Source organism: Styela clava, chromosome 5 (assembly GCF_964204865.1).
Source record: "Styela clava chromosome 5, kaStyClav1.hap1.2, whole genome shotgun sequence".
NCBI lineage: Eukaryota > Metazoa > Chordata > Ascidiacea > Stolidobranchia > Styelidae > Styela > Styela clava.
In genome coordinates this window covers 9,733,209-9,754,341 of record NC_135254.1, presented here as the reverse complement: position 1 = coordinate 9,754,341, position 21,133 = coordinate 9,733,209, and the positions used below count along the sequence as shown (strand labels likewise).

General features: G+C 34.9%; 2 protein-coding genes and 2 pseudogenes across 3 annotated transcripts; all 4 read right to left on the bottom strand.

The window, feature by feature from the left end:
* Positions 1-3: 3 nt before the first annotated feature.
* On the bottom strand, positions 4-4,708 carry LOC120343819 (bile acid-CoA:amino acid N-acyltransferase-like). Of its 2 annotated transcripts, XM_039412841.2 has the most exons (5): positions 4,500-4,708; positions 3,850-3,948; positions 3,220-3,320; positions 2,911-3,142; positions 4-1,639 (listed from the first exon to the last, which is right to left on the bottom strand). In XM_039412841.2, exons 1-5 carry the CDS (start codon positions 4,567-4,569, stop codon positions 840-842), a joined length of 1,302 nt encoding a protein of 433 aa, XP_039268775.2. In that variant the 5' UTR covers positions 4,570-4,708; the 3' UTR covers positions 4-839. The 2 variants fall into 2 exon arrangements, with proteins under 2 accessions (XP_039268775.2, XP_077968654.1); XM_078112528.1 differs by lacking the exon at positions 3,220-3,320 and having other exon boundaries at positions 4,500-4,651.
* Positions 4,633-6,884, bottom strand: LOC120343815 (cytosolic non-specific dipeptidase pseudogene; annotated as a pseudogene).
* On the bottom strand, positions 6,884-8,764 carry LOC120343813 (cytosolic non-specific dipeptidase pseudogene; annotated as a pseudogene).
* A 1,684-nt stretch (positions 8,765-10,448) lies between these two features.
* Positions 10,449-14,229, bottom strand: LOC120343814 (cytosolic non-specific dipeptidase-like). Its single transcript, XM_078112526.1, has one exon. The coding sequence runs from the start codon at positions 13,047-13,049 to the stop codon at positions 11,625-11,627; it is 1,425 nt and encodes a 474-aa protein (XP_077968652.1). The 5' UTR covers positions 13,050-14,229; the 3' UTR covers positions 10,449-11,624.
* Between the last annotated feature and the right edge of the window lie 6,904 nt (positions 14,230-21,133).

Below are 21,133 nucleotides of genomic sequence, written 5' to 3'. Positions count from 1 at the left end.
AGCCTGAAGATAAAAATATGGATAATTAAATTGTTACAGTATAACTTCTTAGGATAAAAATAATTATTAAAAGATATAAAGAGCTTCAATATTTTTCTATATTTTAAAAACCTATTATCAGTGGAAGAATACACATATTGCAGAAATTGTTTTTTGAAAACATGATGAAAACGATGCAGAATTTTTAAAATAAATAAAACTAGGGTTGGGCAGCACAGACAGTTCCCGAACTAGTAATAGAACTAAAACAAGGAAAACCTGAACAAAATTATGGCCTAACCTGGTGCACACACTATGGAAGTATCAATTTTTGCGTAGGTTCCTGTTTCATACCCATAAACTTTTTAAATTATATATTCATTAAACTTAGTTAACAATAATAGGAAAACAAACACTTGTCAATAGCTGCTATTGAAATTACAATATGTTCATCAGCAAGTGACCGATTCTTTATTTACACATATTCTAGGCATCTTATCAGACATTATGTAGTAAAGTGAAACTAGTTGAGTGCTGACTCATATTCAGTTAAGTTAAAGCAATATAATTTAAGAGAGGAGTAATGTAATATATGAAAAGTAGTTAGTATTTTTAAAGATATAACCTGAGAGAATAATGTAATATATGATGGTTAGCTAATATTTTAGAGGTAGCACATAATATTTGTGAAAATTTGCTTGATAATGCTGCATAAACAAAAATCAACACATAGTGAGTTTAAATAGCTTCGATTACAGTTATAATAATAATCAGAAATAATACAGTTATGATATACAATAATACAAATAACTAATGCAATATACATAAATGTCATTCTGCTCTAAATATATGGTAGAGTATCATAACTTATGGCAATTCTTCATCAGATTGGTTTGCACAAATTTCAAAATCTTCGGCCAAGAATCCTCTTGTGCGATGCTATGATAAGGCTGTTGTCCTCCAAAGAAACGTGGTAATTTCAATGTCCATACTATTCGTGCAAAAGGGAAATATGCATGCTCGATCAAATGCCCAGCCTTAGGATGAAATAAGAATTGATAATTTGGATGGTTGTAAGATTTGAGAAAATCTCTGGTAACGCTCTCAATTTTTAGAGAATTGTTATTCAAATCAGCATCCTCACCACCATGAACAAACATATATGCAGTGTGGAGTCGTTTGTAGAAAGCAAAATGACTATCATCTGGTAAACTAAGTTTGGACAGCATAGAGGGGTTTACGTTTTTATCAAAATCATATATATATGTGCCCTCCGGTCCAGGTTTGAAAGTTTTGAATGATAGCATTGATTTCCATTTCTTGCCTCCATATTCAAAATTTGTAAATGAGAAAAACCAACCACTTATTGCAACAACACAGCCGAATAGTCCATCTGGGGCACATGTTGCAGCAGCCAGGGCAAAGATAGCTCCAGCACAATTTGCGATAATGCCAACACCATTTTTGCCTTGGACATTTGGATGATTCTTTAAAAACCTTGCATCTTCAATAAAATAGGCCAAATCAATGCCTTCCACAGACGGAGGCAAATCATCGGTACCGAAATATCTTAAAGCTAAAGCAACAAATCCATGTGACGCTAATATTGCCGCTTTGTGTTTCATAGCTCCAGGATATCCACCACTCATACTTATCACACCTGAACGAGAAAAAGTAAACATGTAGGCTATGTGAGATTTGGGTACCATTCTTCTATTCCAAATTCATTAATTCTGTTTATCGATCGTTAGGTTGGGATTAGTAACATAAACAGAGAAACCTAACCCAAGAAAACAGTTCAGAAAAGTGGTGGGGCAATAACCTAATAGTACCAACATTTAGCATAAGCAAAACATGGAAAAAAATAATTGGTTCATAAGAACACTCATTGATTACCGTATATACTCGCCCTTTCCCTATATGTTTATTGACACCTGTGAGCAATAATAAGTGCATGTACGCAAACGCAGACCTTATGATTTTCATGAATAACCAGCGCGCTACAAACCTGTATATCATTCTGCCAATACATTCAGACCCCTAACCCTGTTTGAGAAATGACAAAAACATATACACACATAAATTTGTTATGTTGAGCGGATTGGTCGCACCTATATTTTTTTTTTAAATATAAGGAAAAATTGCGACCCATCTGCGAGTATATACGGTATTACTTATCTTCAGCGAAATAATTATTGTGTGAGATGTTTCACACTTCACAACCATCCAATGATACATAGGTTACAAAACTATAGTGAATCCCAGCCCAGTATTTAAATTTTTCCAGACTTTATGAGACGATGTGCAGGGCTGCCATGATATCCTTATTTCTAAGATTTGTCTTTATTTTGAAGGTTTTATCTTAGAAAATATTTTTGTCCTTATTTCTAAGAAAGGTCCTCATTTAAACATGTGTTCTTATTTTTGTCCACATTTTATGGTTAGAGGTTCTAATAATACCAGGTGCTTAGATCAATTTGAATGATTGATTTGATAGAAATGATACTCTACAACCTCATTGATTGCTTCGCACATTCATTACATAATAACAGCAAATTAATTGACACAATGACAAAACAACCGACCTACCGACCAAAATCAGTTCGTGTAACTTGAACCAAAATACAACTTGAGAGGGAGATGGAAAATATAGTTTCTAAGAATAAAGAATTGCTATAGCAAATCCTGGGTGGCATGAATAAAATTTTGTTTATTACACTTCGTTCTTTGTTATTCTATTATTATATTCCCCTGAAGTCCTTATTTTTGGGTTCATATCGATGACAGCCCTGCCTATATGTGATGAAGCGTGTTTATAGTAATGAGTAAAATAGGAATGCTGCAATAGCCATACAGTACTGATTCGATTTATTTAACTGAGTATAAGTCAAAGACAAATTTTTTTTATCTCATTCCTTTATCATAACTTACCAGGGTATTTCCCACTCTTGGTTGGCAAGTATAGGGTCCCCCTAATTTTGCCTTCATGAATTTCTTGTTCAATAACTTGTGGAGTGACATAAGTTCTTATGATGTCAAAATCAGTCAACTTTTTATATTTGTTTGTATTTTCAACCATTTCTGGGATGAAAGAATCAAAGACTTGCAATTTTATTGTGAAAGGCTTCATCGGGTCCTTGATTAAAAACCTCTCGTGCTTGCGCTGTAAAAATAGACAATGAATTTGTATAATGTCAAACCTAAATGCACACCAAATTTATATTTTATTATTAAATTAACCTTATTAAAAGATGATGGTGTCATGAAACTAATCGGACCCATTGGCCAAATTCCTTCATAAGTTCCTCCATATGATTTATGTGAACGTAGGTCGATACACCCTGGAAAGACAATTTAAATTGGTGGTTCAACAAAGTACAACATGCCAGAACATGAATTTAAAATGAAAAACACTTTTGTTCCAAGCACATTGTCAACCGTAAATGTGAAAACAACCAGGCATAAAAAAAATTACAATGGAAAGGAAATTAATATGGAATGTATATTTATATTATGATTTATGATACACAATTGACAATGACAGAACTATCAATTTACAGTTTTATCAAAAGATAGCAAAACAAGGATTGTGGGAGAGCAGTCTTATATAAATCAGCATTAACGTCAATCGCCACAAAACAAGGGGATAATGTTACCGTTTCAAGGACAACAAGAACATTTATTCGGAAATAACAAATCACTCAAAATACCAGTCACAAAATTATTTAATGCAACTCAAAATTTTGAGTACAACATATAAAGCAAAAATCTTATCATTTTGGATATTGGGACTTTATGGGTTGGGTTGCCAAATACTAGCATTAGGAAACTCATGCTAATATTGAGATATGTTTTATTTGCGATATTTACCCAAATTATCCGCAATGTAATGTGATGTGCTTTCAAACACAGCCCCATTGGCTAGTTTGGAACTGGCATGAAGAGAAACTTTTTGAAATTTGTTCAGACCTATATGCAAACAAAAAAACATGGTTAAAATTATGATAAATTACCATAATACTATATGGAATTACATCTCATATTTAATTACTACCAAGATTGATAAACAGTGCCTAATGCTCCCAAGTAAATGTATATTGGAAATATATTGCAAAGCAACGATATAGTTAGCTGAGGTAATTTACAGATCTTTATATTTAGAAAAGCTTTGGGGCATCAAAACTTATTACACTTTCAATGTCTACTAAAATACATTGATCAGTCATAGTATGTAAATTTGATGATTACCATGCTCTCACTCGTAATTTTTAAAAGGCCACATCATTTACTATGAACCTACTGACGACATTATTCTGAATAGAGGACGAAAGGCTGTGGTTCGGCATATGGTTAGGCTGTCTTATCGCCTTTCCTTTTCCCCAGGATAAATTGGTAAATTCTATCCCAATAAAATACACTGTTGTCACAATATGAGAAATTTTGTGAAAATTAGTTTAACTTTAATGAGTCTTGTTATAATTTTCAATATCAAAGCCGTCGAAAATTCAAAAGCTTCTCACCTGTTATAGATATATCGATGGCTTCATCAGCCAATGACGAATTTTTATTAACATGGATTTCAGGATCCATAATAACTATTTAAATGTTATTTAGAAGATTTAAATTTAACAGTTTTGATCTCTCTTTAATAGCCTGAAGATGAAAATATGGATAATTAAATTGTTACAGTATAACTTCTTGGGATGAAAATAATTATTGAAAGAAACTCTGCATCATTTCCATTGTATTTTTAAAAAACAATTTCTGTAATATATGTACTCGTCCACTGATAATAGTTTTTAAAGCAAGACAGAAATATTGAAGCTCTTTATTTTAAAAATAACTAACACTAGGGTTGGGCAACAGTAACACTAATATATGCTAAAGAATTTCACTTGCACCCACGCTCGTTACAGCAAGTTAGTTCCACGTGAATGATCGGGGTCACAAGTCTTCATTTTATCTATTGCTTGTTTGTAATTTTGAATAAACCTTACATCTGAAATATGATTTGACTCAAATTCTGGAAAGTCAGATGCATAAATTTGTGAGACAATTACAATTCAAAATTTTTATGACATTTGTGAAAATGTGAAATGCAAAGAAACAAGTTATAATGTCAAATAATAACTACATTCTATTAATTAGTATTGCTTTTTACGATTCGATCTCAAAAAATTTGAATTGTGTTCAACACATTTAAAATCCGATGACATATTTATAAAGGTGAAATGAGAGGATTAAATATATTTAGGAAGAAAATTCATTTTTGACATATTTTAGGTAAAATATTGCACAAAAATTATACTAATTACTGACAGTTAATGCAGAATTTCTACAAAAATATTGAGGATGTAAACAGCATTACACAAAATTGATTTGCATAGGAAAGATCATTTTTATTGTTCGCTGTCTGCTGGTGAATAATTAGATTGATGTAGTTTTGTAGAGTATTTATCAACAAACACTCATATCATTCCAACTTCGTGGAAGTAAGCTGCAACCAACTTCGTTCCGTTTATATAATTCAATCTATCAAGTTTTTCATTCTGTGAGTGTGCTCCATCATCACATGCACCAATGGGCAATAGCATGACATTTTTTCCCGTTTGTTCTTGAAATGTCAAGGTAACGGGAATACTACATCCATCTCGCGTTAGATCTGGTTCGGTTCCAAAAACTCTTTTCACGGCTTTCCTGCCTGCTATATATTGTGGATGGTCAACATCAGCCAGCCAATGTTTTCCTCCATGTATCATATATGCATTGAGCTTGTTTGAGCTGTTTCGTTCCGCAAATACCTGTTTAACATACTTAATAACATCTTTCTCAACTTGTTCCTGTGTTTGATTTGGCACGATTCGAACTGAAAATTTCCCAATAACTTTTCTTGGTATCACAGTTTTCGCACCAGCACCATCAAACGCACCTTCTATCCCATGTAAAGATAGTGATGGATACCTCCATCTTTTCATAAGAATATCTTCTTTGTTTGTAAACCGAAGCTTTTCTGTACCAATGTCTCTGCGATAGACATCAGGATCGAAATCTATAGTCTGATAAAGCCGTCGTTCAGCTTCTGTGACAGGGGCTACCTGTTCATTAATTCCAGGTATCAAAATATTTCCCTGTGAGTCAGTGAGAGAATCCATTATTGCAATGAGATCAGCCATGGCTTCTTGTACGCTTCCACCAAAAACACCAGAATGGAGATCCTTCTTCGCACATGCCACCTCACATGCAAAGTAACAACAACCTCTCAAGCCGTATGTGATGCATGGCTTCTTTTTTCCAAGCCAGTAATTATCAGAGATGCAAATATAATCTACATCTTTGAAGAAGATATTTTTTTGTGATTCTATTAACTCATCAAGACCTTCCGATCCAGATTCCTCCATTCCTTCAAAGCAGAATTTAATGTTGATTGGAATATCTTGTTTCAATCCTTGATAAGCTTCAATGCAATTGAGCCAACACAGAACAGGCCCTTTGTCATCAGTGGAACCTCGGCCAAACATCTTTCCGTCGATTTCTGTTAAAACAAAAGGTTCTGTGTCCCATCCATCATCTTTCTTTGCTGGTTGAACATCAAGATGACCATAGATGCATACTGTCTTCTTCTTAGGGTCACTCCCAAGATTTCCCAATAAAACTGGAGGCAAAGGAATTTTGGAACCATCAGGCAAAGTTTGCATCCCTATGTCAACAAGCTCTGCATTTCCTCCTAATTTTTTAATCTGTTCAGCAACTACTTCTATCATTTTGACAACTTCCGTTCGTGTTTCAGGCCATGTTGATACACTTTTTATAGCTACAGCATCAGCTAAACGTTTGACATACAGATCTTGGTTTTTGTCAATGTGCGAAAATATATTATCTAGATATGACATGATTGAAATAATAGCTGTAAAAATATTAAGACTTTAAATGAAAGAAGAGATAGAAAATATTGTAATAATATCTTAAGATTTTCATCTTAATTTGGCATAAATTGTTTATACTTTTTTTACTTAAACAGCCTTGATACCTTAAAGCAGTGGTCACCAAAGTGTGGGTCGCGACTCCAAGTTGGGTCGCCTTGAATATTTCGGAGGTCGCCGAGTGTCCGGCGTTGTATTCTTGTTATATTTTTCCTTATTCTATTGCGTGCATTTTACACTGAGCTGACTAGCACTACATAGCAAGTTTGGGTATTCTGCATTACAGTGATATCTTTTATAATAAGGCTATTGTGTGACGGCAATAATTAAATTGTAACACGAAATCTAAAGCGTGTGATAGAGTTTCTGGGAATGAGATTTTACTGTGATTAGATTTTAGTGGTTTGAAATATTTTTTTCTTTGCCATACCTAGGCGTCACAAGCTTATCATACGTCATAATTTTTGAAATGGGGTCGCGTCTCAAAAAGTTTGACGACCACTGCCTTAAAGCAGCGCATTAAACCAGCAAAGTGATCAGAATGATTTATTTATAGTTCATTCAAAGAATTTGAACAAATATATCAGTATATAGCATGTACTAGACTTGTGTACTACATATTACAAAGTGCTATTTTGTCTCTACTATAATGATGGCTTCTAACTAATGTAAGCCAAATTTAATGATAGGTTTTAGAAAATATCGATGCTAAAATAGATCAATGCGATAGAGATACTGGTAGATAGCGGTTTGACATCAGACAGTATGACTAACAACTAAATGGAAAAGAATTCAATAATAAAGAAAAAGGTTTTTCGCAGTATTTAGGTGACTGAACAACCAAAGATGAGTATATTGCAATTGCATCTCTTCATATGCAAAGTTTAGGCCAGAAATGAGTAGACATAAGTTATTTAAAAAAAAAAATGCTTTGATGTTTCTAAAAATTTCTGAATCACATGATAAAATTCATATTTGTGCATAAATGAACAAAAAACAATGTTGCGTTATGTATTACAACATATCACATGCAATTTGTCATAAGACAAGTTGCAAAATGCCAAAGGCTATTGTTTGCGCAAACGCAGCCATAATCGATACCGCAATAAATAATTGTTATTTCAGCAGAATGGCTTATGACTTAAAAAACTAAAAAGATTGTTTACTAAGCAATTCAATTTAGATACACATCAGCATCATACACCGTCAGCAAAACATTTTCATTGTACATACCGCAGTAACTAGTACATGGTCTAACTGTCAATATTTGCGCAAAATTTACACATTTTAAAAAGCTAAGTTATACATTAACTAGAGTTAAATAGACAGCATTGCAATGTGGCCAATATTACATTCCATATTATTACTGTAATAAAGAATCCTCATGAAAATATGCCGCAATTAGTTTTGTACCATTTATATAATTCATTTTATCTAATTTTTCATTGAGCGTCATCATCACATGCCCCTATTGGAAGGAGCATTGTATTTTTCCCTGTGATTTCTTGCAAAGTCAGTGTCACAGGGATACTCACAACTTCTCTTGTTAAATCTGGTTCAATTCCATAAATTCTTTTTACTGCATTTCTTCCAGCAATAAAATGAAGATGATTCGGATCTGCAATCCAAGGTTTCCCACGTTCCAAAATGTAGATGTTGAATATGTTTGGACTCTTACGATTTTGCATCACACTTTTAATATGATGTGTAACAGCCACCTCAACTTGATCAATATCTTGATCAGGAACTAATCTAATTGAAAATTTCCCAGTTACTTTTATTGGTATTACAGTTTTGGCTCCTGATCCATCAAATGCACCTTCAATACCATACACGGATAAAGAAGGGTAACGCCATCTGTGCATTAAAATGTCCTCATTTGTATCATGAAGTAGTTTATTAGGGCCATTTCTTTATTAAAAAGTGTTGCATCAAAATCAATAGCATTTCTCATCATCTGTTACTTTGGCAACAGAGTCATTTACACCAGATATTAAAATGGAGCCATTTGAGTCTGTGAGTGAATCCATAATGGCTATCAAATCTGTCATTGCTTCATGCACTTCCTCCATATATTCCAGAATGAAGATCTTTGCTTGAACATTGAATTTCACAAGCGGAGTATTATAGCAAACCTCCCAGGCCATAAGTAATGCAAGGCTTTTCCTTTCCGAATCAATAGTTATCAGAGAATAGAGATACATATATAATCAACATCCTTGAAGAATAATTCTTTTCGCGATTCAATTTATTTGTCAAGTCCTATAGAACCAGACCCTTCCATCCCTTAAAAACGAAATCGAACATTCACCGGCATTTCGACTCATGATAAGTTTCAATACAATTTAACCAACACAAAACTAGGCCTTTGTCATCACTAGCACCCCTACCAACCAACTTCCCATCCATCTCAGTAAGCTGAAATGGTTCAGTGTCTCATCCATCCTCTTTTTTTGCTGGTTGTACATCAAGATGACCATACACACAAATAGTTTTTTTATTGGGATCAGAACCCATCTTTCCTAGAATCACAGGAGGTAATAAAATCGAGGTCCCATCATTCAATGTTTGCATTCCCACATCACAAATCTCGACATTTCTACCTAAATCTTTTATCCAGTCAGCAATATAGTTTATCATTCTACATACTTACGATCTCATGTCCGAAAACGCAGATACACTCTTTATGGCTACTGCATCAGCTAGTCGTTTAACATACACATCTTGCCGATGTAGGAAAAAATATCTTTCAGATGTGACATACTGGTGGACATTTTTTGAACACTTTTATGAGAAAATATAAAAAGCAATTCAATTACAGATGAATTCTCCTGTTCTACATGTATTACTAACTTGGGTTCCAGATTTTCATAGAAGCATACCCTTGTCATTCATTATATTGCGCAATGCTATACAAAGTGATATATGAATGCTCTGAATTTTAAACATTTAAAAAACACTATAAAATTTTTGTGATGAATATCAAATAACATTATCGTGAAATGTCACAAATTTGTCCATATTCTGAAAGTGGACAAAACCACTAAATTAGTTAAAATATATATGTGAAAGAAAACATTTAAAAAAAATATTACACATGTCATAATTTCCAATTGATGATCTATCAAAAATCTACAACTTTATTTTACATTACCTACCTCAGCACACTATGCTTCAGCTAGGTCAAGCAATGAGCTCTTTGACGAAAACAAACATAGAACATTTTTATGACGTGTTTGAATATTAGTGATTGAACGAAATAATAGAAATTTGATGGCTTGGTAAATAAGTATCCATGAAACAACACCATGCAATTGTGTGTGCACTTCCATCTCCTAAATTCTGAAAGACTTTCAGATTTGAAATAGACTAGAATCAAATTCCTTACGCCCTCAGTTATTAATATTCACTTCCATTAGCCATTCTTGTATTCTTTTTCAAGACCTTCCATTTCTGGAATATCAAACAAAATCACACCATGTTGGAACTTCTTTTTCATTTAATAGTTTGGTCACTAACAAACCATCACTAATATAAAACTAAATATAACTAATCAAAAAGAAATTGAACATTATCTATAAGTAATTCTACTTGCACACTAATTAAACGAGTCAATCATAACGAAATACATGGCAAATTAGCCTGTAATATAGAAATAAAATCGAAAAGCTCAATACAGCTATATTTAGAATTATCTATTGTTTTTTTTAGATTTGAAATATTGTAAACATATAATATTAATAAAGACTTTCATATGAGTGGATCAAAATTAAACATATGTCAGGAAGTCAAATGAATCCTTTCGAGAGTGTTTCAGTTCAACAGTATTGGAAGATGGAACGGGAAATGAACTCATGAAAATTCAAAAATATTAATCTGTTATCACATAGTAATATGCAGTAATGCTGCACCAAATATATAAATTTTTACTCAAATATAAGTAATAACAAAATTTACAAAGTTTTTGGTAGAAACCAAAGTCAAAAGAATACAGTAATATAAAAATGTCGATCAGAAACTTCAGAGAAGTTTAACAAGATGAAAAATTGCAAGTTCACAGCATTCAATTCATATTTTCAACTCCAATTCTGTACAACAATCTTTACTACTGCTCCAAACCAAATACTACAAGCCCGATCAAGTTCATGTCCTTATGCAGGCTTAGATATATCCGCAATAGACAGCTCATTTAGATTACAGGCCATTTAACAAGGAAACAAACTAAAATTGATTTTTGACTCTTATGTAAGTGCTCAGCCTATTTTCAAATCAACTTGAGAAAACCTGCAATAAAGTTCATATTGGTCTGACATCTAACTAAATAACAATTTTTTATCTTTGAAGAATTGATTATATGTATATAATAATCTGATGATAATCAGTTTGTATCAGCTAGAACTCAAGCATGATCATGGGATGTTTTTCTGGGGGCAAATGGCTGAATTAGTGGGAAAGTAATATGAAAAAACATCTGTTCTTTGAACTTGGTAAATAATTTCAATCAGTAACAAACTGTATTATTAGACATAAAACACTGAAGGCAAAATCAAACATACATAGATCAAAACAATGACAAACGACGGAATGAAGAAGATGAAAATTATGCTTCATATTCTGCATAAATCTTAGGCAATGAATTAATGAAAAAGTAAATACGTAGAATTGCATTTATGATGGATTCATAGGCATATAGGTGAGTGGGTGAATATGGTTCATAGCATGAATCTATGCTAGCTGGGATACTTCATGGAAATACGCAGCAAGCAGTTTGACTCCATTGATGTAATTAGAGCGATCTAACTTCTCATTTTGGGAATGAGCACCATCATCACAAGCACCAACGGGAAGCAACATTACATTTTTTCCAGTTGCTTCTTGGAATGTAAGAGTGACAGGAATGCTGCCTCCCTCTCTTGTAAGATCCGGTTCGGTGCCAAAAACTTTTTTCACAGCTTTCCTTCCAGCCACGTAATGAGGATGATTCGGATCTGAAACCCATGGTTTTCCGCCATGCCCCATTGTTAAAGAGAGCTTGTTTGAGCTACCACGTTCGGCAAACACCTTGTTCACATGAGCCTTAACATCCTTCTCTATTTGCTCAGGCAATTGATCGGGGACAAGACGAATCGAAAACTTTCCAATGACTTTTCTGGGTATCACGGTTTTTGCACCTGAGCCGTCAAAAGCTCCTTCGATGCCGTGAAGGGACAGAGAAGGGAATCTCCATCTGTGCATGAGAATTTCTTCCTTGGTTGAGTGATGAAGCCTCTCAGCCCCAAGATCTTTTATGTAATCCACTGGATCAAAATCGATGGTCTTGTATTGCTCCTTCTCTTTTTCTGTTACCGGAGCAACCGCTTCATTTATGCCAGGAATAAGGATCTTTCCATTCTTATCAGCCAACGAATTCATGATAGCAATGAGATCTGCCATTGCTTCTTGTACACTACCTCCGAAAACACCTGAATGAAGATCTTTTGTAGCGCATTGTACCTCGCAGAAAAAGTAACAGATTCCACGCAAGCCATATGTAATGCATGGCTTGTTCTTTCCCAGCCAGTAGTTATCTGATATACAGACATAATCCACATCACTGAAAAATGAATCCTTTCTCGAAAATATCAGATCATCAAGACCTTCCGAACCAGATTCCTCCATTCCTTCAAAGCAGAACTTAATGTTGATTGGAATATCTTGTTTTAACGCTTGATAAGCTTCAATGCAATTGAGCCAACACAGAACAGGCCCTTTGTCATCAGTGGAACCTCGGCCAAACATTTTCCCGTTGATTTCTGTTAAAACAAAAGGTTCTGTGTCCCATCCATCATCTTTCTTTGCTGGTTGAACATCAAGATGACCATAGATGCATACTGTCTTCTTCTTTGGATCTGCACCCAGATTTCCCAATATGATAGGAGGGAGCGGAATTTCACTTCCATCTGGTAGGGTCTGCATTCCGACATCAGCAAGCTCTACATTCCCACCTATCTTCTTTATCCAATCTGCAACATAATGCACCATCTTCGTAATTTCTGGTCTTTTTTCTGGCCATGCGGATACACTCTGTATCGCGACAGTCTCTGCCAATCTCTTGACATAGACCTCTTGATGTTCGTCAATATAGGAAAATATTTTATCAAGATGAGCCATTTTTTTTAATCCAGTATTATTCTTAAATTCTTAGTCTCTGAAACTGACAAAAAATATTCCATTAGCAGGCTAAAGAAACCGTTCAAAAGTGTTGATATATGCCAAATAGGCAGCAAATCAGCACTGAAAAAGATAAACATCAGACGCAGTACTGTGAGGTCAGCCTTTTTCACTTATTTATAAGTTTTGGAGTCGTATTATCGAACTCCTGTATTCCTAAACCAAGTGGAAAGTTTGTTTCGTTTGCAACTTTTAAGTAAGTCTGTCAGTCTGTAGGTTGCATTCTCAATCCAAGAAGGCTTATTTACATATGACAAAGTTTTTGTTATCACAAATACATTTCTTGGAGATGGGGTGGAACGTAAATTTTTTGTAGTTAGTTTTTAAACCTTCATGTCCTTGAATTTAATAATTTCTCTCTTGTTTGCAAGGTAGCTGCCAGAGCTTAGCATTAGCTGTGTTATTGATAGTATTGGCTGCTGTAGCTGTGTAGAGAATATTTCAAGATCCGGTGGTTATAAATATTAATTTGTGAGAATTTAAATACATTTGTATTGGGTGAATGATGTAAGTTGGCCCAACCGTCCGAATGAATTGAGAAAATGAATAAAAAAACTCATGGCAGGATAGTGTAAACTAGGGCATAATCGAAGTATAAGTGAAACCAAACGAAAAAAAGCAAGGTACAGACTAGGCATAGATATAATAAAATAAAAATGCAAGAAACTTAAGAAAAATTACTTAAGCATGCGTATACACTAAGAAAATTAGAAAAAGAAATTGATCGCAACAAAATATTTACATATATTAAAATTTTATGACGATTACCAAATCAAATACTGGTACAGAGTTAGTAGTCTAAATACCATAAGTGAGTAATAAAGAAATATAGTCCATAGCCAGTCACAAGTTCACTAAACGCAAAGCCGTTCCCATTCAAAATAATATGGCAATACAAGGTAATCCGTATGACAGGGAATGCAGAGTCCGGTTGTGAATATTGCCAAAAAATATCTCTCTCACATAATATTGAAAATTTATCAATACTATATATATATATACTGTAATTTATTATATCTATTCCCATTGAAGTTTTAGGTTTGAACCACTTTTCCAACCCTTCCAGTAGAGACAAGAAAACGCTTAGTCAGTACAGTCTGACAGTAGACCCACAGTAACGAGCGCCGCATGGACACTTCCCACTTAATTTCCCCTCATTTTTCATCCAAACTGCCCGAACTTCAGATCTTGGATTTAGAATCTCATGCCCTCTCCGTAGTGTGACTCCTAGTCCCCTTTTCGCCCTTCCATAGATAAATACTTACTTTTGAAAAATCCGTAACTTACACTAATTAAAACAAGTGCAGTTTTAAGTATTTTGTGGCGTCTGCAGTTCCCGCAAAACCATGGCGGTATTTCCATACCATGGCCGCTGCGGCCAAACTTATGGCGACAGACTATTTAGCTGCCACAAACCTATGACGAGCTGCCGTTACCGCGGCAGCAAATTGAAAACCAATGGCAGGTAAAATTTTGCTGCCCTAACCACGGCAGGTGGGCCGTAAAGACAGGGCTGTCCCTTATGGTGACGAATATTGGGTAAGTTAGAACGTTTTTCTTATGAATACAGTTTTGATGGATTTGGGGTTAGGGTTTAAGTAGATATGATTCCGAATTATCAATTGAAATCTGGTACATTAATTTGTGAATACTGATTACTGAAAAGCGCTATAAAACCATGGCAAGAGCTGCCGCGGTTCGTTCGTGGCAGGAGCTGCCATGAAGTGGTAAGAACTGCGTCTCATTTAAAATGGAGAATTCTGGAGATCGAGCAAAACCTTAAAAACGCAAGAAATATCATGTGCAGTGTGCACGCAGCACGCCGACCAGCACACACACACAGACAATCACAAACCTAGTTTAGGGTTGGGCCAGAAATAAACAAACAAAATATACGTGAATGTATCAACAGATTGGGCATTCTGGCATCGTTGAAAAGATGATTGAGGAAATCTTGCGCAAAAATTTAAAGAACTTTAACAATTTCCTGGCTTTATTTACAACATCGTTGGCTCCCAGTCTGTATCGAAAACCTTTTGCTTTCAATTAATTATGTTTTCTTGTGTAGGCTATATGTTTTATGGTGGACAAAAAAAAACTCTCTCTCACTCCCTACTGCCTACTCTGTAGGTAGCCATTCGATGGCTCTTATTTTTCCCAACGGCCAACTTTGATTACAACGTCGACGGTTCTTCGCATTTCGAGTATTCTGCTCAGTCTCATTGTTTCCATAGGTGCCTGACATTATTTATAAACTCGTCAGCTCTTTGCGGTGCTACTTCTTGCTCGATCTCTTGCAATAATCAATCATTTTATTTCGGTTCTCTGATATAAATCGAAACAACACAAAGCGTAAACAGAAAAGAGTAAGCAGAGATATCTGAAAGGCGAGCATAACTTTGAATAAAGTTAAAACGCACAAGTACGCGCACACCTACAAAAAAAATGCAAGCACAGCAAAGAGTGAACCCGATTCAAAATCATGTAACATGTAACAATTAAACATAAAAACAGGAGGAAATATCGGAAAGATGTCGCAGTCATTTGAGGCGTGCCTGACTCGATGTATTTCCGTTACATTAAAATGATTTTCAGTTTGGATTAAATGATTCCCAGTTTCAACATAGGAGTTGGCAGATGACTATAATCTCAATTTTCATCTAAATCCAATGCATCTCAGTCCCGCGATAAGAATCTCGTAATTCCTAAAAAAAATTTGTTACATTGTTCTGACTTCATATTTGCAAATTTACTCGGACTGCGAAAGAACTAATGATGAAAAAAACATTCAGAACTTATTTATTGTTTCAAGAATATAAATTTGAAATACGCATTTTCGCGATTTAATCACACGAGAAGTGAAGAGGAAACGATTTCAACATCATATTTTCAGGGTGTTTCAAAAATGTCGTGTTCCACGTTCCCCACTTTTTCAATCATGATGATAATTAAATAATACCGGAATATCAGTATCAGAATACCAGCAATATCGGCGTTTCGATATCGGGACCGGTATCGACTATAAAAGCGGCATTGGTATATCATTCTTATTAATGCATATATCGCCATACAAATTTTTGAATTAGGAAATATTTTTTATGAATAGTAATTACAATACTTTAATTCATCAGGTGTAGTTCACTTATACTTACGCCAGATTTCACGACCTTGGAACAAGTAGGACACGTGGAGTAAGTGGGCCACGTGGAACAAGTGAGGGGGTGTGACACGACATTTTCGAGACACCGCTTCTTTCGGGATCCAAACTCTAATCGGTGTCGGCGGTGAGATACTGCCTCAGCTGAGCATATAGATCCATTGGATGTTTCCGAGCATCCACTTTTGTAATAATGTATCGTTTTCGTTTTTTTGCTAGCTAGTTACAAATAGATATACAAATATCCGAATGGTTATGGGCAACACCTATTGCCCGAAAGTTGAACAATTTACTCAAACATGAGCAAGCGCAGAAATTATCTTTGGGATCAGCACACAAACGAATTGAGTGTGAAATAAAGACGTGACAGCAACTTGTTCACACACTCAGAGGTCGATCTCCACGTCCAGTGCCCTAAATTAAAACGGTTTTCGTTTCCCCATAGGATGTAGGCTACATTATAATGTATAGGCTACATCTGATCTTAGGAAGTAAACAGCATGGTAATCGATCAAACGCATCCTGTTCGACAAGTCGTTATTAAGAGTTAAGAAAAAAGTATGAAATCGTATGAAAATATATTGCTTGTTGATTAACTATTTCCGTTGTAGACTATCTAGTTTTTGATCTGATAATGAATTCGTATATATACTCGAATACAAATAAACAGTTCAAAATAGGCTGATAGTCAGACAGTATCCCAGTAACACTGCGGGCGCGTCGAGTCGTAGCAACTTAGCGTTTTTTTTTTCCTTTTTATTTACGAATCATTTATATAGACTTAATTTGGTGCGCCGCGAGCATGGCGCTGTAACGCCGCCGTATTCGGAATGCTGAATCATCTAATTGCCGCGTTTTATGGCGTTAACAAGTCGCTAAAAGCCACAGATTTGGAGAATCGAATGAGAACTGTAGATTCACGAAGAGCGTATTTGAAACATTAAAAGTAAAAAAGTCCTCCTTGTTCCAGTTTACCACTCTTAAGCGGAACATGTTATGGCAGCGGTTCCCGAAGTGGGCGCCGCGTGCACCACGGCGATTTGCTAAGTGCGCCCTGATAATTTACAGAATTGTGTTGAACATAACTAATATCCAACGGATGATACTTTTTATAAAAATCAAGCAGTGATATATTGCATTGCATCTCAAAAAATTACATTTGAATATTTTTGGCACCATTGAACCCTTTGCACTTAACTTTCCTGCGTTTTGTTGCCATTTGTCAAATTACAATTAAATTATAGGTTCATTAAACGAGTAATTGTCAATTTTATACTTGTTAGATTATAATATAATTTAGTCTACACGCGTCTCACAATAAATTCTGTTACGTGAAGATTATAATCGTCAAAACAGCTGTTTTGTTACTATAATTCAGTAAAGCGTCGCGGGCCGGATTATATTACTCCGCGGGCCATAGGTTGCCGACCCCTAGTCTATACCTTGATGTCAGAAAGTTTGGACGAGGAAAAAATTAGTCAGGATATATCCATGAACCTGGGAGGCGATAGTGAGCAGTAAGAGGATCAAGCGAGATGTCAGTTTTGGCTGTGGTCGAAGTGTGTCGATATCCAACACAAAAAGTCTGTATTGAGGGTTGTGCGAGAAATTGACCCAGTATCAGAACATGTTGCCTGTATGGAAAGGCAGTATGAATCAGAAACAGTGCTTCCTGCACCTGGTTGATTTGGCTATTGTAAACAGCTGGATCCTATACAGAAGAGATTGGGAGTAACAAGCAACAAGATCTTTAAAATATTTTGAAGTATTTTGGCAGAAATGCCTTGTAAGCTTGGCAAAATGTCGACTCCAAAAGAGGCAGGCCAGCGGCTCCACACCCCAACAACAAGGTTCGAACCGACCGGAAGTTTGTGAAAAGGGTATTGCGTGACTGAATAAAAAATGAGCTAATGTACAAAACTCTTAATCCGCAGACAAGTTTGACAGAATGATTTCATTCGAATTTATTGTTTTCACTGAATTACAAAAATTTTAGAATATACCGGTAGTTCTGGAGTGGTAACGAAGATTCTAAAATGTTTTCCATAAAATTTTAATTTGATTAATTACTGAAACGATGAGGTTGACTTCTCTACTTGTGCTAATCTTCCCGGTTCCGCATCGTCAGGCGGATTTGTTGTATCCTGGCCAGAAGTTATGTGTAAACTTGTGGCTGAACCAAATAGAACCATGCCATGAACAAGATATTAAATTATATAATCTGGCAGTGAAGTTTATTTACAAGAGATTAAAATTAAAATTTGATTTCCATGTTATTTAGCTGCCTGTTATCTATATATATATATTCGTGGCGAATGAAATAAAACAATTAGGAAGACAATATCAATTAAATCTCGTATTTTTTGTATCTCCTAAAACTATATGAAAGAATGCCAATGGTTTTAAAATCAGCTAAAATCCTTCGATATATCTTGCTTATCGAGAATTCAGGTTAATTTAGTAATAGAGTTCACTAATACGTTTTGCGCTATGACTATGAATCACTAAATTGTCAGTTTCAATCACATTTTAGCACTTGAGCTCAGTGGCTTCTATTTTGGGTCCAACAATGTGAACGGTCTAACTCTAAACTCTGAAGTGAATCATACATGGAAGACCTATTGGTGCGAAAACACATTAATGGATGGATTCTGTGTTACAAATAGAATGACGTCTGGGATATTATCAGCGTTTTGTGTTCCCCCCGAATTCCCCCAGTTAATATTCAGAAATTATTCAGTATTTGAACCGAAATCTACAACCGAAAAAAACAACAGGCGAACCAATATTATTACCCCCATATCACGTGTACCCCTTGACGTCATCGCCTACTGACGCAATATCCAACGTGGTATTTCGTATTTAATAGGCTTAAAATAACGTTATCGGTCACGCAATAATAGAACCAATTTTAATAAATAAAAGGTTCAGGGTAAAAATTGTAATAATTCGTCCCAGAAATTTCTTTTTGCTTGTGTTGTTTGAAAATATAAGGAACTACGCTATTTCTAACTTTATATTTATTTATAACAATTTAAAAATACTCTTTTTGTCCATTTTTAAAAATATGACAATTTTCCTAATCCGATTTACTTGTTTTCCTATAGACACGTTTCCCCATTTCAGAGAGTCAAGCATGCGAAGCAATGCCCACTATGTTTTGATATAGCATGTCAAATCCATCACATGACGTATTCCAAGGGACAACGTGAGCAAATTGCACGTTTCGAATGAGTCCCGTGTTTATAGTTTTTAACCCTTCCCTTGTGAAACTGTAACTTGTTAAAAAGTTGAAAGAGCAAAGGAAAATATGTGATCATACAAATGAGTAATATTTTTTGTAATTTTCCGTAGGATTCAAAATTAAACTCGTCACGACAAAGACATTACAGTTGGCAATAAAAATAGTGGAATGCGATCTCTATTTTTGACGTGATCTTACTTGTTTAACATGCTTTTAATTTCAAAAGTTCGTTGGGTTAGGGTTAACATAACACTATAATCACTTAGCTCAGATCACACAACAGCTGAGATGGCCAAAGTGTTTCCTAAATAGTGGACTTTTGGAAAATACCTTTTCATTTTTTGTTGTTGCATTATTGAACTTTATTTATGTTTTCTCACTGATCAATGTAACCGATTTTCATCTAGTTGGGTGAAACCGATATATTCACCTATAAGTTAAGTGGGTATCAACAAATAATCGAAACAAGATGCAGTAACTTGCCGCAGATCCAATTCACTGCCTGAACTAATTCCGAAATTCCATTCAACCCACGCGGGTTTATTTCTCGTATACGAGAGAATTGACTAACGGTTTTTTAAAACAAAATCTAACTTGTTACGGTTCGTTGTATATTGGCGAGTTATGCAATGTGTCTTGTACAAAGGTTTGTTGTCAGTTAGATAATCTGATCCAGATTGCAAGGGGAAAATTACTAGATTCAGAATTCTGGTTAAAAATAACTTAAAGGGAACTTTCTCTTCAATAGTCAGATTCAAGATTGTAAAAAAAAGTTTTTAATATCAATCTGAGATGTATTACAAGATTTGTTATTATTGAATGTGCATTTAAATATTGGTGTGGTTGTTTGTTTATTATGCTATAAATATATCCTCTTCTGGTATCTCAAATACAATGGTGACGACTAACTGCCCTACACATTGCTTAAAGTTCACACATCGTATTTTATAATTGTAACCAACATATCGAATGTATTGGAAGTTAACACACCTAACGCAGTTTCGAATATGAAAATGAGGTAATAAACCTCATTATAACAATTTTCATTTTTTTCGCACACACATATCAAAAGGACACGTTTTATGTTTTTGTTCTGGTTTGAGAAAAATGTTACCATGGAATATACAAATGACGATGCATTTTGCGTGAGCATAGCCATGATTTCCCTGGAAATAATAATAAAAGAATGTAGAACCAAATCAAAAAACGACATAAATTTTATAGGACAGCTCAAACGTATTTTTTAATCACCGCAAGCATTGTTATGAGCATAAATATTGCGTAAAATATTCCCCCTTTACTGAATCCTCGTCTTTGAACGAATCAATTAGGTCACGCAATGTTGAGTTACGTACGAAACTCAAAGAACGTGAACGCGCATTCTTCTTGCGTAGCCGGTTCCAACGCAAAACTGGGTAAACCGCAAAATAGCAGCAAAGACGGCTAAAATATACATAGTTATGTATTGAGAATGTGCTAAAAGACAATACAGACATTTTTTCTCTTTGCCTGTAACATCGCTTAAATGAAGACATAAAAATCGAAAATAAATTTCAAAAATGGTGTTTTGGGGGTGTACAAAAGGGACGGGGGCGTATGAAATATAAGTTTGCTTTTGAAATA

Excerpts from the sequence above, each read along its gene's own strand:
- LOC120343814 (XM_078112526.1), bottom strand. The coding sequence starts at position 13,049 with ATGGCTCATCTTGATAAAATATTTTCCTATATTGACGAACATCAAGAG.
- LOC120343819 (XM_039412841.2), bottom strand. The coding sequence starts at position 4,569 with ATGGATCCTGAAATCCATGTTAATAAAAATTCGTCATTGGCTGATGAA. Across the intron at positions 3,949-4,499 it reads CATCGATATATCTATAACAG|GTCTGAACAAATTTCAAAAA; the intron begins GTGAGAAGCTTT and ends GTTTGCATATAG. Across the intron at positions 1,640-2,910 it reads CAAGAGTGGGAAATACCCTG|GTGTGATAAGTATGAGTGGT; the intron begins GTAAGTTATGAT and ends TTTCTCGTTCAG.